Genomic DNA, 20,945 nt, shown 5'->3' with positions numbered 1-20,945 from the left:
TCTTGTATAATTTAATGCAGAGATATTATTATTGTTAACAATTTTTAATATTTGTTTACAATGCATACCGGGGCAAGTCAACAATAATAATTGATAATGTTATATTGTGTATGTTATATTGTGTATGCTGCTATTGTTGTTTACCGCACTCATCTATACTGATTCTTGATGTCTGCAAACACAGCTGCACTGATCTGCAGTATTTTTGATAATAAAAATTGAATGTTATTGCACAAACTGGTCGCTACTGATGGAAAGATTCAGATCTGGTTATGTTGTGACTTACCTCCCAAATTCATTCACCACACAATTACTTAGAAGATGCAGCATGGATAAAATTAACTGTATCCACCTACCCATTAATTGATCACTGTAAATGACACAATGATTTTTAAAAAAACTGCACAAGTTTACATCAACTAATTAGATGCTGCAGAAGTTACATAAATAGCCAAGGTAGTGCTTTCTTGCACAGAAGTGCAGCAATGTAAAAATTATCACATATTCCTTCACGTGATCTTTAATCCTGTACAAGGTGAAAAATTACTAAAATCCAAAAGCACACATATGTCAATTTATTTACTGGTTAAGCAAAAATATTAGTAAAATGCTCATAATTTTCTCATAGAAATACCTCTTACAGAAATATCAGTGGCTTAATTAGATTAAGCAAATTTGAATGCTCAAGATCTACAATAGTAGTCTCTCCTTAGTTGAATGAATCAAATTTAAATGCATTTTTGATTATTTCAAAAAGTGAATTTATTGATTTTGAGAAGTAAAACATAAAATTGTACTGACAAGTTTACTTGTAAGGGTATGTCAACATGGCAAAGCAGGTTGTCTGTATTTTAAATGCTTCTTTTTGTGGACAACAAGGTGATTAGAACACATTCTTTATAACCTGTAGTCTGGGATGAGCGTAGAATTCATTCAAAAAATCCATTAGCAGGTCAATCTTCAAAGAGGTGACACATAGTACAACATGTTTTTCTGTCTGAGCTCTATGACGACTATAGTTTCCTCCTGACTTCTGCCTCTCCATCCACAGATAGGCCAGCTGTTCAAACTGTAGGATAAAAACAAAACTACTTATCAATTTTCACAAGCAAAATGCCAAGATATTGTTCATGACTAACAGACAGAAAATCAATATGAATAGATTTGTTTTATTTTTCATTGCTGCAACAAATCCAGATCGACACAATGTTACTTGTTGTTATGCATTTCAAATCCAAAATTTGCAGTATCCATACAGATAATATGGAGGGGAAAATGAATTCTTGTGAGGTTGTTTATTCAGTACATTCAAAGCAGAGGGATAGATTTTCTTATCAGGTGGATCCAGTTACTGGGAGTAAAGTATGTCTAACCAATGGGAAAAAAAATAGTTGGCACATTATTTATGGGAGAAAGTGAGGACTGCAGATGCTGAAGATCAGAGTTGAGAATGTGGTGCTGTAGATTTGACCACTACGTCACCATCTCCCCAAGTTTATTGTTTAGAAAGCTGTGTTCCAAGTTCACTGACACTACCCTTTTCTTTGATAAACCCACAGTTGTGGCCCAACAAGTTTCCGGGTGTGTTTCTTTTTACTTATGCTCATTTTGAGAAATAATAGCAGCAATGAAATGATACCAGAGATAGATTGCATCGACCTGCTAATAACTTCCCAGACGACATCATGGATTCCAGGTCAGGTGACATGAAAAGCAGTGTTGCACTATCTAGTGCCAGGATACCTGCAAGCAGTAAATATCACAGCCATTGCCTTGCTAGGGCGGAAGCAGTGATTGGTCAGGATTGGCATGGCCAGGGAGATAGCAACTGCGCTGCCAGTTGAGGGTGGAAATGTTCATGGAGCAAACAATGATGACAGCCATGGGACTTGATGGCTATAATAATAAAAACACAAGAACAAATTGTTTTTCTCTATCTGCTAATATTGTAAACTATCCTATGGGGATATAATGCACTGGAGTGCAATGCAGATCTTCACTCTTGATACACTACTTGCATTTTGACAGACAACCACCAAAAACTTTGGAGGGCTGAGTTACTCCATCCCCTATCACAGACTATTGACTTTATATCTCCATCCTGATTGTATCAGTTACTAACATTCAACAGATATTTTTGATACTGAGATAAACTTTGAAAAGGCATAAATTGGATATATTAAAATAAATTGACAACCACTATCCATTTTCCATCAACCATACCAGTCATCCTTGTAAACAGCCAACTTTCAGGCTGCTAAGAACGGAGGAAATTCTGCCAAGGATGTGATGTAAGCTTATTGCATAAAATCAGCTGGGCCCATCAAGCTAGTTGCACTTGCTGCCATCCAACTGCAGGGGGTGCACTCACCACACATGCAGCCACAGTGTCTGCGACGTGTTAGTAATGATGTAGATAGCTCTCTGCATCATAGAACAGGACCATCCACAATAATGAGCGATGCAACATAACAAGCAGATGAAAAATGACTTTTTTATCCCCCCAGATATTTCAAATCAATTGAATCCTGGGGGATTCTTAACTAGTCACAACTTCACTGCCAGCACTTGTCTGTGCCGCTCACTCCCTCCCTTACCAACCTGCTCCTGATTACTGCTGCCTGTGAGTAAGGGAGCAGGGCAGTGAGTGAGTTTTTTTACTCATTCACAGGATGTGGGCATCACTGGTTGGACCAGATTTATTGTCCATCCTTAGTTGCCCCGAGGGAGTTAAGAGTCAACTATTTTGCTGTGGGTCTGGAGTCACATGTAGGTCAGATCAGGTAAAGATGACAGATTTCCTTCCCCAGATGATATTAGTGAACAAGATGGGGTTTTCCTGACAATCAATGGTTTTATGGTCATCATCAGACACTTCATTCCAAAATTTTATTGAATTTAAATTCTATCATCTGCCCTGGTGGGATTTGAACCTGGGTCCTCAGAACATTACCTGAGTCTCTGGATTAATAGTCCAACAATAATAACACTAGGCCATTGCCTCACTAAGCTGGAAGCAGTGAAGGGTCAGGATTGGCATGGTCAGGGTGGTAGCAAGTGGGCTGCCACATAAGGGTGGAAATTTTCATGGAGCAAACAATGATGATGGCCATGTGAGCAGGGTAAGTGGGTGCTGACCTCCTGTCCCAGTGGCAGGGGATACAGCGGTACCAAAACTCCATTCCCAAAATAATGCCTATTCAGGACTCTGTGTCAAAGGAGACACTTTCCCAGTCCCTGGACAACTTGGGCAATGTTAAGAATTGTAAAAATCTCGATGAGAAGAAAGAAGTGCAAGTTTCCACATAAGGTTTCAAAGGTTAGATGAGATTCTCACTAAAGAACAGTGAGTGGACTATTCTCTAATCTTGCCTCATGTCCATGCAAATTGCAATTTTTCCCAAGCAGCAGGGAGAAACGAGATGGCACCAACTTCTGACAGGAAAGTCAGGGTGTTGAAGCTCAGCGGTATATTTTGTGGGCATCCACCTTGGCCAACGTTCCCCACCATCTCAGTGGGCATGACATTAAGAGCAACTGCCCACATCCTCCACACACAGAGATTGGAATCAGTAAATCACCAGCCTCACCACATCATGGCACAGCTTCAACTCACTTATGATGTAGTTCTCCACTTCAATATTGCACTTGGGAGCTCATCAGGAACTTACATTACGACACTGTTGCCAAGTTGCTTGGAGCACAGCGAAGTGCATCAGAACAGGGTCTATCTTTGGCTTATTATCTTGCTTTCCTAACATTCATGCACTTTGCACTTACTTACTTTGCCTTGCCTTGCCTTTTAGTGCAGACACAAAGCCAGGCAGCATGTCATTGTTGTCAGCAGTGATCCGTCATAGTGGGTACACAGTTTGCTGTATAGCACTGTGCTACATCAATGTCGGCACTATGCTACATGCTGGCAGCTCACAAGGCAGATACAGTGAATATGCTTTGACTTCAAAGTGTAAGGGGAGTTGTCCTTAGTCTAGAAAAGACATAACTATTGTCAATCAGAAAGTGCTGCAACAGGAGAGTCAAGGTTATTGTTCAGTCTCCATCCAGAGTCTGGGACACCATCAGTAGGTTGCCTATGGCGTCAGAAGATCCATATCATTACAGTCCAGGAAGTGGGTCCCAGTCTGTTGTGTACGTCAAATACAACGTGTCTGATATTAGAGGTAAATCTTTCAGAGAGCTGGTTGGGGTCTGATCATTCATCGGTCAGGGCTGTCCCTCCACACCAGAGTGTTGGGGCATGGGTCAGCCTGAAGGGCTTGTTCGTGGCTGGTCAAAGCTTGTTATCAGGGGCCACTTCTGTGGTGGGGAATTTGTGCAAGTGAATTAAGGAGAGTGGGAGTTATATGCTAGGATGTAGAGGGAGCCAACTCAACATATAAGGGTGTGAGAGAATGAAGTAAGGGAAGACACTGGCTACCACAGGAAGTGGGGGTGGGGTCATCAATAGTCACTAACACCTTGGCTTCAACAGGGGGCAACACTGTGTTGTGATGTTTGGCATGACTTAGGCATGGGGAGAAAGTGAGGACTGCAGATGCTGGAGATCAGAGCTGAAAATGTGTTGCTGGAAAAGCGCAGCAGGTCAGGCAACATCCAAGGAGCAGGAGAATCGACGTTTCGGGCATGAGCCCTTCTTCAGGAATTCCTGAAGAAGCCCATTCCTGAAGAAAGGTTCATGCCCGAAACGTCGATTCTCCTGCTCCTTGGATGCTGCCTGACCTGCTGCGCTTTTCCAGCATGACTTAGGCATGCCTGGGGCTCGGGGGGTAAAGTGGGGAGGTGAGGAGTTAAATAAGAGGGTTGGCTGGGAATGGGGGGGGGGGTGTGGGAGTTGAAACCTGTTGGGGTCGCTGGGGAGAGCAAGGCAGAAAGGAACATAAAGGTTTGAGGGCGGGGAGCATGTCACGAAGAGGTGAGCCTGCGACGTTTGCTGTATTGCCTTCCATCCTCATTCAAATCATGAATGTGCGGTGGAAATGAGAATCGTTGCCACCACGCCCAGAGTGGGCAGAATACATTTTTTCTTCTCTGAGGAGTTATGCGTGATATGAGGTTCTTCAAGGGGCAATTAATCAGCCACTTGTACATTACCAGTGTATATGCATATATTGAGGAGAGCTTTAATCACAGAATCCTGCAATGTGACTGCACTATGTCGATTACAAATGCTGAGCCCTAGCAACCCTTAACCAAAACATTGATCATTGAAAAATAATCCTAGTAATCACAGACAACTTTTAAAAAGTAATCCTTTCATAAACAGAGTCCAAGGTCTCTCAGGCTGCACAAGGTGCTGAAGCTGCTCTTCTTACACATTTGATGGCAAGTATTTTACAACCAATTCTTATATGCAGTGCTGCCTTTCTTTAGTTTAGCGAAGGGTTGGTTTGGAGGGGATGGGGGCAGTGGGAAGGGTATATTTATTCCTACCACACTTTCAATTCCCTAGTATACACAGCATCTCTTGTGAAGGACACATCTGATTAAGGTCTGCTATGTTAAAGGTCCATGTTGGGACATCCTGTTACCCTTCATGCCCCAATGTATGGAGGACTATGGTGAACTGTCCTTTGTATCTGCTGTGGCTGCTCACTGTTAATCTTAACAAGAAGCTGATTTATTTTTGATAATGTCCACAGAGGCTCATTGAAATCACTTGCCAGTAGATCCAGCACAGCTGATCACCTGTGTAGCTCCAGCACAACTAGCCACAGAGTGTGAAGAGGAACACATACTAGCTCAGGCACACCAGCTAATATAGAAAAGCCTTCAAACCAGAGTTTACAGCAATAAGATCCGCTCACAATACAAAGAAAGGGCAGAAACCCACAGTCTCTTTCTACCTGGGCCACATGAAACCTCCTCAAGATGAGGTTCCCATGCTTGGACAGGTTTGGGTGGTTTCTTGCAGTACATTACAGACAGAATGCATTGCATAATCCACTCACACTGTGTTTTGGACAACAGGAACAGACCAAAAGGGGCCAACTGGAGAACCAGCAGTATTCTTCTGAAGAGGAAGATGAGGGCAGAGATTGAGGAAATATCACTTGCATCATGAAAGAGCACAGAAGGACAGGCAGAATTTATTTGGGACCCCTCTTTCAATGGAACAGAGTTGGATGAAGTCATTATTCTTTACCTGTCGGTCTGTCAGTGTTGGAAAGCAAGCAGCTCCTGTTTATTCCCAAACGTAAATGTAACTCTTCAGTTTGCTTTTTCTCTAACGTCCCTGCTGTGCAGTAATAGTTAACAAACCATTGGAATGCTTTACAACATCTGTTGCTCCCACATTCAGATATGACAATGCTTTATAGTTGCAGAGCACTCCTTACGACAAGGTTCTCATATTGTGTGGCACTAAGGAAGGCTAGCCTCTCGAGCTTCATTCTTGTAGCCGCAGCTAAAATAATGGCTGATCAGACATGTAATGAGGTAAAGTGAAAATATATATCTACAAATGAGAGATTCTATTTACATTAAGGTGTCACCCGTAGAACCTATCTGCCCTAGGAAGGTTTTCTTTCTCCTTTCCCTCTCACTACACCCTGGCGCAGTCCCGACTCTCCATGGAAGTTGCCAACCCTGCTCATGGGGACAGCCAGAGCCAATATGGTACTGATACTGTGGTAGTCTTCCCAATTTACAATCCAATTTTCTCCGAGTGTCTCTAGCAACCTTGCCTGCTGCTTCAGTGTGTCTGCTTTACCTAATGTTCAGTGGCTTCCTTGATGGGGCCTCTTGACTGAATGGACTGGAACAAAAATGGTTAAGGTTGAGGAGATCAGAGGCCGAGGTCAAGGGGGATTGAAGGCCTGGGTCAGGCCTGGGTCTGGGAAGGATCAGAGGCCAGGATGAGGATGATTAGAGGCCTAAGTAAGGCAGATCAAGAGGCCAGGAGCCAGGTTTGAGGCATCATCAGTTAGGCATGAGAGTCTAGAAGGAAGATGTAACACCAGGGTTGAGGAGACTGGAGTAGAGGAAAGTCTGAAATGCAGAAGACAGATTAGGACAATGGAGGAGAAATTTGAGAAGTGAGGGAAATGTCTGATCATGGTGGCCTATTTGAGACAATCAGCTGGATCTGGCGGATAAGTGGAGATCTCCTCAATCCAGCAGACCTCAACTCCAAAGGCCTAGGAAACATAGCCAGTCAGGATTAAATTCAAGTGATTGGTTGCATCGAGGTCAGCAAATCGTTATTCTACATCCAGATGAACAACCGTGAAGTATCTCATAATGCAATATAAGAACGTGGAATTAGTAGCTATATGATTAGCTAAGAGGTAAAAAGCAGAGTAGTGGTGAACACTTTTTTCTAGATTGCAGGGAGGTCGACAGTGATTTTCCCAAGTGCCAATATTTGGACACCTGGTCTTTCTGGTGAGCATCGTTTTGCATTTTCCCCAGCCTGTGCCCCATTACCCAGATGAACTGAGACAACCACCCGGTCTTTTTTGTGCCCAGGTCACTGACTAAGTGAAACACCATGTGACAATGTAACAACACTGCCAGGCGAATCCAGGAATGCGTGACAATGCTTCCAAAAACAAGACAACAGGGGTTCTGGAAATGTTTACAATAGCAGCATTTCTTACTCTCCCTGCCACTTGGCACCTGATAATGTAAGAAATGCTCTAAGAAATGCCTTGTATCTTCACCCTTGATGTTTGCTAATGACAGACAAATTTGTCACCTAGAACTGCACGGTCAGATCTTAATGTCTTGTCATTGTATTGGCTGGTTCGGCTGTGTAGTACAATGTAACGTAATAGCATCAATCTGTAGTGTCCGGGCGCAGACTGGGGAGCCATGTGTGGCCCTTTACTGAAAGATCACAAAGGAAATAGCCAGCAGCCCTGGGCCTCTGAGCAACCCTCCAACAATGGATCTCCATCACAAACATTTCATTTATAGTTAAATACACGATTGGTCAGTGTGCTGTGTGTCCATCTCTCAGAACAACTCAGAGAAGAATTTCACATATGACTAATGTACTTGCAAGATAAAAGGTTTATTGCTATCTACTTTGCCTGTGTCTCATATTTCATTTCGTAGCTAGCAAGGGTTTCCCAATTGTGATCTTTCCTTTGTACTGGGCTTGAGAAAAGGTAAGTGGCAGCAAAATGAAAATAGACAGCGCTACTGAAGGGATTGGCTCCCAAAAGGCAAGAACACACTGACCTTTAATGGCCAATTTGAATGAACATAGAACATGAGAAGAGTGTGAAAAACTACAACAATTTGATTGCAGCTTCCTCATCTGCTGATGAGAAGGTACTTTGTCTAGGAAATTAAGCACTCTGGGATGTATTTTTACTGATCTGACTGGCAGTGAGTGAGTCAGCAAAAAGTCAGGAAAAGCCAAAATTCAGGATTCTCCACCGGTTGTGGAGCTTTCGCTCCATCACACGTCTCTGGCCTGCGCGGATGGGGTAGGGGAGGAGAGCAAATAGGGATTTGTTGGGAGGGGAGAAAAGAGAGTGCAATTGAATTGAGCAAGTTGATCAAATGGAGTTGGAGGAAGACATCACCGTGATTGGATGGGCTGCTTATCTGGAGAAGTGGGGTCAGAAAGTGGGAGATGGGGGAGTGGTGGTGTCAACGCTATCAGGGCTTGAGATGGGTATCAGAAGTTTGGCAAGGAAAGAGGAATCAGCGTTCCCTGGAGTTGGGAGGGCTGGGTTGGTTCACTAGATGCCTGAACAGGGAGAGATCATTAATATGAGGAATGGGGGTTGCAGAGAAGAGAGTGTAAGATTCCTCAGGTGGTAAGTGTGAAGACATTGCCAAGGTCCAACAAATCTTCATCTCAATGGAGTTCTGGAATGTTCTGACACTTCTGAATCCGCAGTTAATCTTAAAAAATAAACAAATGACAATGAGGTATGCTGCCTCATTATCACGTTCACATTTTCTTGGGCAAAAGCTCCCCCTACCCTCCCAACCTCAACAAGAAAGAGTGTGCTACAAACACAAAACTATTTGGCAGGTGCAAGAAGTGGGCTAGAAGCTGGCAAAACTGAATTTGTAAGTTTTCGGCTTCCCCCCTTGCTAAGACAAATCCCATCAGTGAAAGCATATTTTGACAGTAAGGATGAGAATCAGCTGGTAGGCAAGACAAAACACACAATTTTCACTCTTAGCTGGTCAGGAATAATGGGAGCACAACATGAGGGAATGCATCAGAAGACAAACTATGCTGGTTCAACGAGACAAGTTCACTTTTTTTCCCTAAATTATACACAGTGGGGTCACTATTGCCGATTATTTCAGCATTCTTCTCTTTTGGGAAAATGAGGCATATCTAGGTAGAAAATTGTGTAATTAATAAGCGAAAACAGTATGGGGTCTCTCTTAACCTTGTTGAATTCATGACTCAATGCAGGCAACAGCTGAGGCTAGAGAGCCTGAACATAAAAACAGTAATCAAACCAATTGATTTGAAAAATGTCTGCGGTGATACTAGGAACCTGAAAGACAACATGACGCTTTTGAGTTTCATTTTAAATGCCAAATTTAAAACCAGTTAAACAAATCTGACATGGATAAAAGTGCTACGTTTGAAGAAAATATAGTTCTTTGGATGTGGGCATCTCTGACAGTGTAAACATTTATTGCTCATCCCTAGTTACCTAGAGACAGCAGTGATGGAACGTCTTCTTCCACTAGCTGTTGTAAGGCAGCCCAGTGACTTGGCCACTTCCACAGGCAGTTCACATGAAAATGGAACTGAAGGTGCATACAGGCCCAACTGAGTAAGGACTGCGAGACCATTGGATCAGTTGAGTTTTGATGACAATCTGACAGCTTCACCTTCAATTTAAAGACATTGCCTTTTCTTACTTTAATTTCTCAAGAGGGATTGAATTATTCCTGCAGGCCTCCAATTTATAATGTTCAGGAGCCCAACCATTGCACTATCACAACCCAGAACACAGTTACTGAGCCAGTTAGGTAGAATAAAACTGTTTCAAATGTCTTCCACAAAGGAAAGGCTGTAATTTTAAGAACTGCACAAAATTATTGGCCCTTCCCTCAGAAGTTTTAAACGTCATGCTTGTTTTGATGGGCAGCACTTCACAGATGCCTACCAATGGGTTTTCAAACAGGAAATAATCTTCACTGAGGTTCCAACCTAGCCACATGTTTTATGACGGGAAGCCACTGAAAGACTGCTTCATACCCGGACTCAAAGCGTGAATCTGGTGGGAGCAGTTCAGAGGCCATGGGATGCCCACTCTAGGTCACTCTGCTCATTTCTTGGAAGTTGGGAGGGCCTCCACCTCACTTAAAGGGCCCCTTTCCACATCGGATGCTCTGTCCTGCAAGGTCCACATCATCCCCCACCCTCCCAACTTACTGACCTCTCCAACAAGACTCAATCAGGTTGATTGGCAGCTCTCCAAATCAGGACTCTGTTCAAGTTGGAGATGGACAGCCCACCTCGAGGCAAGTAGAGTGTTAAAGGATAGTGGGCCTGAACTGACAGCAGGGGATCTGCTCCCAGTCAAATCTTTGAGTAGCGGGACAGGAAATCTATCCATGGGCCTTCCTGCCTCAGATTTAATCAGGTGGAGGAAAGGTGGCAGTGAGCTCACAACCTCTCCTGCCTTCATACTTGCCATTTAATTCTGCACAATGTGTGACTTGGAGGGGAACTGGCGGTGGTGGTGTTCCTGTGCATCTGCTGCCCAGATCTGTCTCTGTGGTGAAGGCCATGCAGCTCCTCAAGACTTACACATCTTCGTTCTTTTTCTGTCCAATTTACCTCACAAAATGAAAACTGAAGTAGACGGAGGCAATCGAAATGTTAATAACTTGCCAAAAAAAAAACCGTCCTCCTTGGGTGGAGGCTGGTTACAAATGGCATCTTCTCCTGCACTGTGTTATAGATGAACTGCCTTCATTAATTGTCTTGCTACACATCTATGTTTAGAGTTGTTTCCTATGAAATCTAGGCCTAGAGATGGGAACAATGATCAAAGCCGGAAACTATGAGTCAGTCTATCAAAAAGAGAAATTACATCATGGAAATGTAAGTAAGCACTGCAGTTGACATAAAAAAGAATGTAAATTTGACAAATTGAGCAATTTAGTCTCACCATGTTGAACTCCTGAACACAGAGCTTTGAAAAAGATTGACAAAAGCGCTTCACATCTGCAGCTGAAATCCAGTTTTGTGAATCAACTGAAAAAATATTGTGTGGTTACTATGTTCAAGACATAAATGGTTTTCTTGCTACATTTCTTAAGGAGGTTTTCAAATGTAGCAACACAAATGTACCATGATATGGTTAAAATAATTAGCAATTTGTAAGCAAAATACATAAATTTCTGAGGTTCCGAAGAACAGGCATAATGGACGTGAAATGCTAACTCAGTAGCATCTGTGAAGAGAGAAACAGAGTTTCTCCAGCATTCCCTGCACGCTTCAGATTTCCAGCATCAGCAGTATTTTGCTTTTATGTAAATTTCTCAGTAAGTAGATTTTGAGGAAAATGCAAGTTATATGAGATTGAATTTACTTTCAATTATTTGAGTCATCCTTTTGGAAATGTCATAGAAAAGCTGTGGAATAATCTTGAATCCCCCCAACAAATTCTTTAATTTTCAGCCAGAAGCGCGATGATCTATCTCGGCCTGGTCCAGTGGTCCCCAGCATTACAGATACCAGTCTTCAGCCAATTCGACTCACTCCAAGCGATATCAAGAAATGATTGGAGAAACCGGATACTGCAAAGGCGATTGGCAACATTCCGGCAATAATATTGAAGGCTTATGCTCCAGAATTTGTTGTTGCCCTAACCAAGCTGTTGCAGTACAGTTACAACACTGGCATCTATCCGACAATGTGGAAAATTGCCCAGGTATGTCCTGTAGTCAAATATCAGGACAAATCCAACCCAGCCAATTAGTGTCCCATCAGTCTACTGTCGATCATCAGTAAAGTGATGGAAGGTGTCATCAACAGTGCTATCAAGCAAGATCTTTTCAGTAATAACCTGCTCAGTGACACCCAGTTTGGGTTTCACCAGAGCCGCTCAGCTCCTGATCTCATTACAGCCTTGGTTCAAACAAGGAAAAAGAACTGAAACACAGAGGTGAGTTGAGTGACCATCTTTGACATCAAGGCTGCAGTCGACCAAGTGTGGCATCACTCCCCACTATTCTAAGGTCAGAAATGGGGATGTTCGCTGATGATTGCACAATGTTTAGCACCATTTGTGACTCCTCAGATGCAGAAATACTTCCATGCCCAAATGCAACAAGATCGGGACAATATCCAGACTTGGGCTGACAAGTGGCAAATAACATTCACACCACATAAATACCAGGCTATGATCATCATCATTAAGAGATAATCTAACCACTGCTCCTCGATATTCAATGATGTTACCATCACTGAATCACCCACAATCAACATCCTGGGGTTACCATTGACCAGAAACTCAATTGGACTTGCCACATAAGCACAGTGGCAGGTCAGAGGCTAGGAATAGTGCAGCGAGTAACTCACCTCCTGACTGTCTAAAGCCTGTCCATCACCTACAAGACACAATTCATGAATATGATGGAATACTCCCCACTTGCCTGGATGGGTGAAGCTCCAACAAAATTGAAGATGCATGACACCATCCAGGACAAAGTAACCAACTTGATTGGTACCACATTCACTCCCTCCATCACTGCTCAGTAGCAGCAGTGTGTACTATCTACAAGAAATCCTACACTGCAGAAATTCATGAAATATCGTCATTATTGCACATTCCAAACCCAAGACCACTTCCATCTAGAAGGACAAGGGCAGCAAATACATGGGACCACCACCTGTCAGTTCCCCTCCAGGCAACTCACAATCCTGACTTAGAAATATATCACTGTTCCTTCACTGTCGCTGGGTCAAAATCCTGGAATTTCCTCCCTAAGGGCATTGCGGGTCAACCTACAGCACATGGATGGCAGCGGTTCAAGAAAGCAGCTCACCACCATCTTCTCAAGGACAACTAGGGATGGGCAATAAATGCTGGCCAGCTAGTGATGCCACTATCCCACGAATGAATCTTAAAAAAAAATTACAATGTGGAGGATGATTTTACTTCCTGGGTACATGACAGCCTATATTAGATGTTAATCACCTCTTCTGGCCTCATTTTTGTTGCTTCTCATATGACACGATTAAGGTTTTTGCTTTGAAAATGGGAACATACTTTCCAGCTAATGGTACAGTGAAAGATCAATAAATCATTGGAATTTTGCAATTACTTGAAATAAATCAAACACCTGAAAAGTTCAGCACATCAGAAATAAACGTGTCGGAATAACAATTATTAAAAGTACCTACTTTTATCATTTTAATATTGAAGGTTATTGATAATATTTTAAACCATATTTTATACTGTGCACTGCTTACCTGAATAGGCAACACCACAAGGGCGACGCAGATCATGATGACTACCAACAGCTTGGAGGGCCAGATCTGGGGTGTAACATCCCCAAACCCCACCGTAGAGAAGGTGACAATGCAGAAATAAAGTGAATCAAACAGGGTCAAGTTATTCCCTGCTCTTTCCAAATGTTGTATTCCACAGATGCTGAAAATTGAGGGAAAATTATAAGGGTTAAAAATACTGCCAACCAATCTCCAGCAGTACAATCTAACACACACTTTCAAACGAGGATATTTTCATTCTGTATCCCTTGGTTGTTCAATAATCTCTCTTGTGTTTAAAAGTGCATCATGATTCGAGCTTTTTTTTTTGCTACTTCTTTTGGGGAGTACATGGCTTTGTTTCTTAAAAGTTATTGGATTGATGTGTAATTCTTTTTGTAGTTATATAGATTCTCAACAGATTCAACCAAAACAACTGTGTGACTTTTTTTATGTAGCAATAAGGTGATACGAAAAAGCATATTCTGGCCAAAACCATCATCAGTCAGAATTTCATAACGCTAACAGGGAAATGGTTAGCTAAAGAGAAATAAAAGCAACTCTTTTTCACTGTTGAGTGTAATCTTTTGAACATGTCTTTGACAATATCGAAATCAGGATTCCATTTCCCTTGCTTCCACCAGACAAAACATCCAAACATTCAGACACAATCCGACGTCTAGTCAGTGTGATTCAATGACAGATCTTTGCGAATTTGTTCCTGACTAAACATCACCTTGACTGTTTATGATGGTGAGAAATGGAAGCCTAAGAAAGATTACAAACCAGTTGAGGTTTACTTCTCAAACAAATGTTAGTTTTGGCTTATTGTGGCAATTTGGTGCTAATTTATACTTCTCTTATTTATTGTTCTGAAGCGCAATAAAAAGTGGCAACAATAAATTTCTAACAGTAACTTTTTAATTCATACAATATACCAATTGAATCAATTGGGAGACAGAGCTAACATAATACTGGGCACCCATGGCACGCTTGCTATTTGAAGAACATTACACAATCTTATGGCCTGACACATCCATCAGACCTTTATTACCATCTAGACAGGAAACTAACCCTCATTCAATAAAGAGTATTCTGCAATAGCCATACCTTAAAATGAGGCACAAATAGTGAAGTGATTACCCATGGACACACACATTCTCAGTACCAAAAAAAATCAGACGATAAAAAGGCCATTCCATTTCTTTTGCCTAGCTGTGTTTTATTTCTTTTGTCTTGTCCCCTCTCCTGTTAATCTCAAGTACCTTCCAGTTTTCAGGAAGGATTCACATTCGAAGCTTCTCATCTACTCTCTGAACAGATATCTATACAGACACACTTGAGTGTTTCAACAATTCCTATATTCATTTCAGATGAAAGATTAGGCTAAGATGTTCCACAATACAAGAAAGGATGAGAGCAAAGTCTCTCTCTCTAAATTCAATTGCAAGTAGGAAACTAGAATCAGATAATTAACATGAGAAGGAGAGTCTATTAATGCCCCCATAGTCAACTACAATAGAATCAAGCATGATTACAATGATTAGACTATATTGAAGAGCTTACAAGTCCACTCAGCTAAGAGTGCAACCAAACACTTATTCTCCTCCTGCTACCCCATTATCATAGATGCCAGTTTAGTTCACTATGAGTAACATTATGACCAGGTGAGTGCATTGCACACAGTACAGCCCTGACATCAATGAAGTATCTAACAGTATCGTCATCGCTGGAAGGATTCAGAAACCTCAATCTGTATCAGAAAGCTCAGCTTGAATTTCCCCTAAATAGCTATCCATAGCTGAAGGTCAATGCAGATTTAGATTTTCCAACTGTCAGTGTTTTAATGTGAATTTATTTTGAAACAATTTATGGCTGGTTATAAAATAATGACAGGTATAAAGTTTAATTCCCACAGGAGCGTCCTCAGCACACATTTGTGGTACTCCTGCAAAAACCTTTTGAGAATTAACAGCATATCCCCTTTGTTATTTGAATGCCTCATCCATCCAGCTTTCCCTAGTATTGAAACTTTCATTGTAGTTATTTTACTCGTATGGAACCTTTTTGGTTCTACATTCAAAGAAAGAGAGAACCTAACACTAAGATCATCGTGAAAATATTCAGCTTTCATCACTTGACTTTATTACCCAAGATTATCACAGACTAAAAAAAAAGTTTCACAAAGGGCACTACTGCTGTAAAATGGACAGCGTGATCACTTTGTAAACATAGTGTGGAGGTGTCGGTCTTGGATTGAGGTGGACAAAGTTAAAAATCACAAAAGGCAGGTTATAGTCCAACAGGTTTATTTGGAAATACAAGCTTTCGGAGCACTGCTCCTTCATCAGGTAGTTCAGAGTGCTCCAAAAGCTTGTACTTCCAATAAACCTGTTGGACTATAACCTGCCTTTGTGTGATTTTTAACTTATAAATATAGATAATCTACATGCAATCTATGAAACTAACTGCATTGAAAAGGCCATTTTATTCAAGAGGCACTGAAAATCAGTACAGGATATTTTGTTCTACTCACAATTGTATGATAAACTCTCATACTGAAAGGTGAAAGTTTGGCTACCGCTATTCAGCTTGGAATAAAGCGATGACAGGTAGCTTCCACAAAAGAAGTGCACACTAAGAGCAGGAGCAACAAAGGAGAGAGAACGCAAGATCGACTAAAAACCTCAAAGATATCGGAGTCTCTTCTCTCCCTTCTTCCATTAATCTCAGAGGTGAGTGCCAGTCGAAAAACAATTTGGAAAAACCACCATTCACTGAGAAATCAAGGTCCTATGCATGCTTCAGCACTTCGGAGGAAACAAGACAACAACTCAACAGTTTGAACTTAGCTTTCATTCTTGGCACTGTGGTGAATTACCCCCCCCCTACCTGGTTATCTCATTGAATTTTAAGTTCGTCTGCAGTAACTTGGAAAGCAAAAGCATTAATACCTGATCTCCCAAGCTACAAACTTAAGCATAACTGAAGGAATTACAGACAAACCAGGGAGAACAGGAGCAATATTTTATAGTTTATATAGTTTATATTAAAGACAGCCTTTTAATCACTACCCTTCCAGTCGGGTGTCCTCCCTAAGACAGAGTCCCTTGCCACCAGGTACTCCCTCCTCGAGTGACTTTCACATTACGACCTTCAGCCCTCACCTCCTGAGATCACTACAGCCACCTGACACTGCAGGTTCCAGCATTTAAACTGGTCAGAATCCAAGAAAAAAACATTGCTAAACCTTCTTCTTTTTGGTTAAACAGTTAAAAGACTCTTTTTAAATACCTGTGAGACTAAGTGTAGAATTTCGAGCGCAAGAGAATAAGAAAGAGATGAGGGGGAAGGTGAGTCAGAGAAAATATCCCAAATAGACAGGAAAGGCAGAGAAGATATTTTCAATTTTCTAAATTGTTGATAAAGGTACACCCGTTGAATTGTAAAAGCAAACAAAACCCTGTTTGAGAGGAGGAAATAGGAGGTTGTATGAGCTTAAATGATAATTCTTTTGGTTAGTATTAACTATTTTACCCCAACTAACTGATTGCTCTGTTACCAACTGTACTAGGAATGGAAGTCATGCCTTGAATATGTCAATTGTAAACTATCTTCTGAATAACAAACCTGGATAGTGCAAACTCTTGATATCCTCACAGCTAGCAATACTAAAACACAAGTGATCAATATCAGTCATGTAATATGACCTGAATCTAAGTACAACGCTGTGTGCACTGACATGTACTGCATGTCAAACATAAGATGGTCAACAACTTGACCATGTTTAATATCTGTTCATTCACACAGCAAGCAGATTCAGTCAAAAATGCTGCAGAGTTTTATTATGCCAAGCACAGGGAAGCAACATTTGCAATGCAACAGGGGCTTGGTCTTGGTGTTGCGGCTCAGAAAAGAGTAATCGTTTTGTGCCATTCACTTTCTGGGAGCTCCTGATTGGCATTTTGAATGGAGCAACATTGAACTGTAGCACCAGATCTCTAAAGGATTGATGGGTGTCTGTAATTCATAGGCATAGTCAGTGAATAAGAATCTGACTACTTTAAAATTATTTTTTAGCTTGTTTTTTTTTCAAAAGTCAATGAGACAATGGTTCTTTTGTACTAGCAAATAAAGAACTATTTACTAACCTAGTTGCATAATATTAACATTGACTTAATATAACAGTTTTATCTGGGTTGTTCAGGCAAGATAATATTGGCTTAACCTTCAAGAGATTTAAAGGCTTGCTTTACGAGAAACACATGAATTAGTTTCCGTAAATCATGAAAAAAAACACGGTACGTATTGCCAAATTTTCAATCTATATTTTTAAAGAACATTGGGGGCAGCATGGTGGCTCAGTAGTTAGCACTGCTACCTCACAGCACCAGGGAGCCGGGTTCGATTCCAGCCTCAGCCAACTGTCTATGTGGAGTTTGCACATTCTCCCTGAGACTGTGTGGGTTTCCTCCGGGTGCTCCAGTTTCTTCCCACAGTCCAAAGGTGTGCAGGTCAGGTGAATTTGCCATGCTAAATTGCCCCATAGTGTTAGGTGCATCAGTCAGGGGTAAATGTAGGGGAATGGGTCTGGGTGGGTTACTCTTTAGAGGGTCGGTGTGGACTTATTGGGCCAAATGGCCTGTTTCCACACTGTAGGGAATCTAATCTAAGTGGACAAAGATACACTGTGATTAATTGAAGTCAAAACTTAAAATAAAACCCATTCCCCAACATATTACCTCCATTCAGATTATATTAAAATGATCTGTAATAGAATATGAAAAGCATACTTTTTTTTGTTTCACAAGATTTCTTTAAGTCCCTGCCAAATAAAAAGACATATCGCCAGCTAACTAATTTCAAATGTATTTCTCTTCTTTAGTATCACTACATTACATGACTGATTAGAATCTCACAGTTGTACTTGATAATACAAAGCTCTACAACTTAATCTCGTCAGATCCTATTTAAGGTCCAAATTTAAGACTGCAACTGAAGAACTATGGTGGTTAAGTGCAATAGTCATAAGTCACTTGAGACCAGGTAAAAGTCCAGCAGGTTTATTCGAAATCACAAGCTTTCGGAGCACTGCTCATTTCATCAGGTGAAGTGAAAAAAAGCACACAGGTACACAATTTATAGGCAGTGAAAGCCCAAGATTATACAAATATTGTGAGTGGACAGGCCAAATAACGAGTCTCTGCAGTTGACCAGAAGTGTCAGATCATGTGAGTAAAGTGTCAACAGCTGAATAGCAAGTGAAGGGATGACCTATGATCTGATTAGTTGAAGTAGAGAGCTCAATGGTGGTCACGTGACACCAACCAGAAGTAATACTCCATTGCGATCACTAAGAGAATACAGTCTAGATTTGCTCAGTAAATTATCTGGAAGCCTTCCCAAGGTCACAAACATTTTACAGCGCGATTATGGCATGGTCAAAAATTAACAGAAGTAATCTGTGCTTTCAGCCCACCCTTCATCAGTCTACTAGACGAACAGCTGGAAGTTGTGCAGGGCATTATAGGAGGAAGATGTGGAAATTTAATATGTGTCTCAAAGCTTAATAATTTGATATACTTTATTTCCACTCATTACCTTCACTATATCCAGAATGGTAAAAGTGGATGCAGTATTTGTTTTCTCCCATAAGATAATCATAATCCTTAAACTGTGTAGGACCTGTCTGTGCAGTGTTGAAAATCCTGTTCTTTTGGCCCCATACAAAAACAGCATTCAACTGAATGTCGTTATAACAAGATACATTGCATTGTCATTTATAATGATTTTATAGTTACACTGGAGGATCCTATGCTCCATTTGTGACCTTTCCCTCCCACAAACTTGGATTTTCCAAACTGTTCTTCTTGGCAGCTCACAATAGGAGATCAACTGAGACTGGGATCTCATGACAATAAGGCTCACATGCTGTAAACGCATGCCAAATCACTCATTGACAGAACATTGGCATTACAAGGCATTGCTGCTGCACAATATTCTCAACTGAATATTTTTTGAATATAAGGTGCATAGTTTCGATGCCATCCAAATACAACGTCATTGCTCTTAGATATTCTACATCTTCGCTCCAATATCTCTTTTGGCATTTGTCACCTGATCTCAACAAAGCTGATTTGGCTCATTGTTACTTATTATGAGCCTTTATCATCCTAATGGATTAACTGGGTTTAAAGCAGTGAATCACTTTGTTTTAAAGGCAGACATAATAAACAAAACAGGCAACAGTAAAGTAACAAAAGAAATAGCAACATACATTGGAGTTGTTAGAAGGCTCAAGCCTTTTGCAGAAAATGGATGCACCTCACGCAAGAGCCCTCTTCCTCCATCAGGACCCCCCACCCCCTTTGCCAAAGGTCATTATGGTCCCACAGGTGCCCTCTCTCTGTCAGGCCCTCCCCCTCCCTCTTCCAACATTCTCAGGCCCTCCTGGGAATCACAAGGTCCCGGGTTTGGTACTTGGTTTCTGTAGCTACCTGCCCTGCCAGTGGTGCTGCTGGAACTACAGAGCTGCCAACCAACCAGACCAGTCAGCACTGCTCTGAGAGGGAATACCCAGCTCAGGTCCCATCTGCAACCAATTAATATTCCTTGCCCTCACCATGACATTCACTCCTCTACTTCTAGAGGGATAAAACTGAAAAGACGCTAGATTAAAACTGTATTAAATCTCGAACACAATTACAGTAACACATGCAATGCTTGCTGCCACAAAAAGACATGAAGAAACATTGGCAAAAAACTGCGATAACCTACAGGGACAATGCCAGAAGTACATCATAATACATTGCAGGAAATGTTTGACTGGCCTTTGTCTTGACCACCGGAGGCTGAGGCTTAATCTATGGTCTTAATAATTATGAAAGGGTTTGAGGGAGTGAATAGAGAGAGAGAACGGAATGGATTCAAGAAAGGTCCAAAGAATAGGCTTGAATCTAGGAGGTCTGGAAAATTGGATGGAAGGGGGATACGAGATGTGTCAGCGCTGTCACGTTCCTTTTCTCCTGGCTGGCATTGGGGAAGGTCAGAGGACAGCCCTCCACTCTGAAGCTAGTTGTGTGATCAATTCCAAGGCCAGACAAGGGCTCCTTACTGCTGTCGCTGGCATTTTACCAGTGGCAGGTGGCCCTCTACCACATATGGAGATCAACAGGCTAATCCGTGGCAGCCTGTCCAGGTCCAGGGTCCAGTGTTCCATGGAGGCTGTCTCCTACAGCAATATTGTCTCCAATCCTCAATGGCCCAGAACTTTTGCCCCTTGCAAAGACTGGCATTTTGGGGGGCAGAACATCAAACATTAAAGTGAATGGAACTCCAATGCCAGGCACTATATGAAGTATGGTTAGAGCTCCGAGAAATGGCTGAGGTGGGGTCACCTCAGACTCACAGACCAATGAAATTATTGATCACCCCATAAATAGATGGCCAATGTAATGACTCATGGGAAAGAACATGATCAGGGCCATGATGA

At 41.6% G+C, this 20,945-nt stretch overlaps 1 protein-coding gene across 3 annotated transcripts in view; it reads right to left on the bottom strand.

The window, feature by feature from the left end:
• kcnt2a (potassium channel, subfamily T, member 2a) overlaps window positions 1-20,945 on the bottom strand; it is a 712,068-nt gene that overhangs the window by 344,881 nt on the left and 346,242 nt on the right. For all 3 annotated transcript variants that reach the window (XM_087990852.1, XM_087990853.1, XM_087990854.1), the window contains exons 11-12: window positions 13,436-13,616; window positions 905-1,069 (exon numbers count right to left, since the gene is read on the bottom strand). In XM_087990852.1, coding sequence (XP_087846978.1) covers window positions 905-1,069; window positions 13,436-13,616 — 346 coding nt within the window. The remainder of the gene's footprint in view (window positions 1-904; window positions 1,070-13,435; window positions 13,617-20,945) is intronic.

This window comes from Chiloscyllium plagiosum, unplaced genomic scaffold, assembly GCF_037043375.1.
Source record: "Chiloscyllium plagiosum isolate Xiang-an unplaced genomic scaffold, Cpla_swu_hap1 HiC_scaffold_9, whole genome shotgun sequence".
In the NCBI taxonomy this organism is placed as follows: Eukaryota; Metazoa; Chordata; class Chondrichthyes; order Orectolobiformes; family Hemiscylliidae; genus Chiloscyllium; species Chiloscyllium plagiosum.
This window is presented reverse-complemented; position numbering and strand designations above follow the sequence as displayed.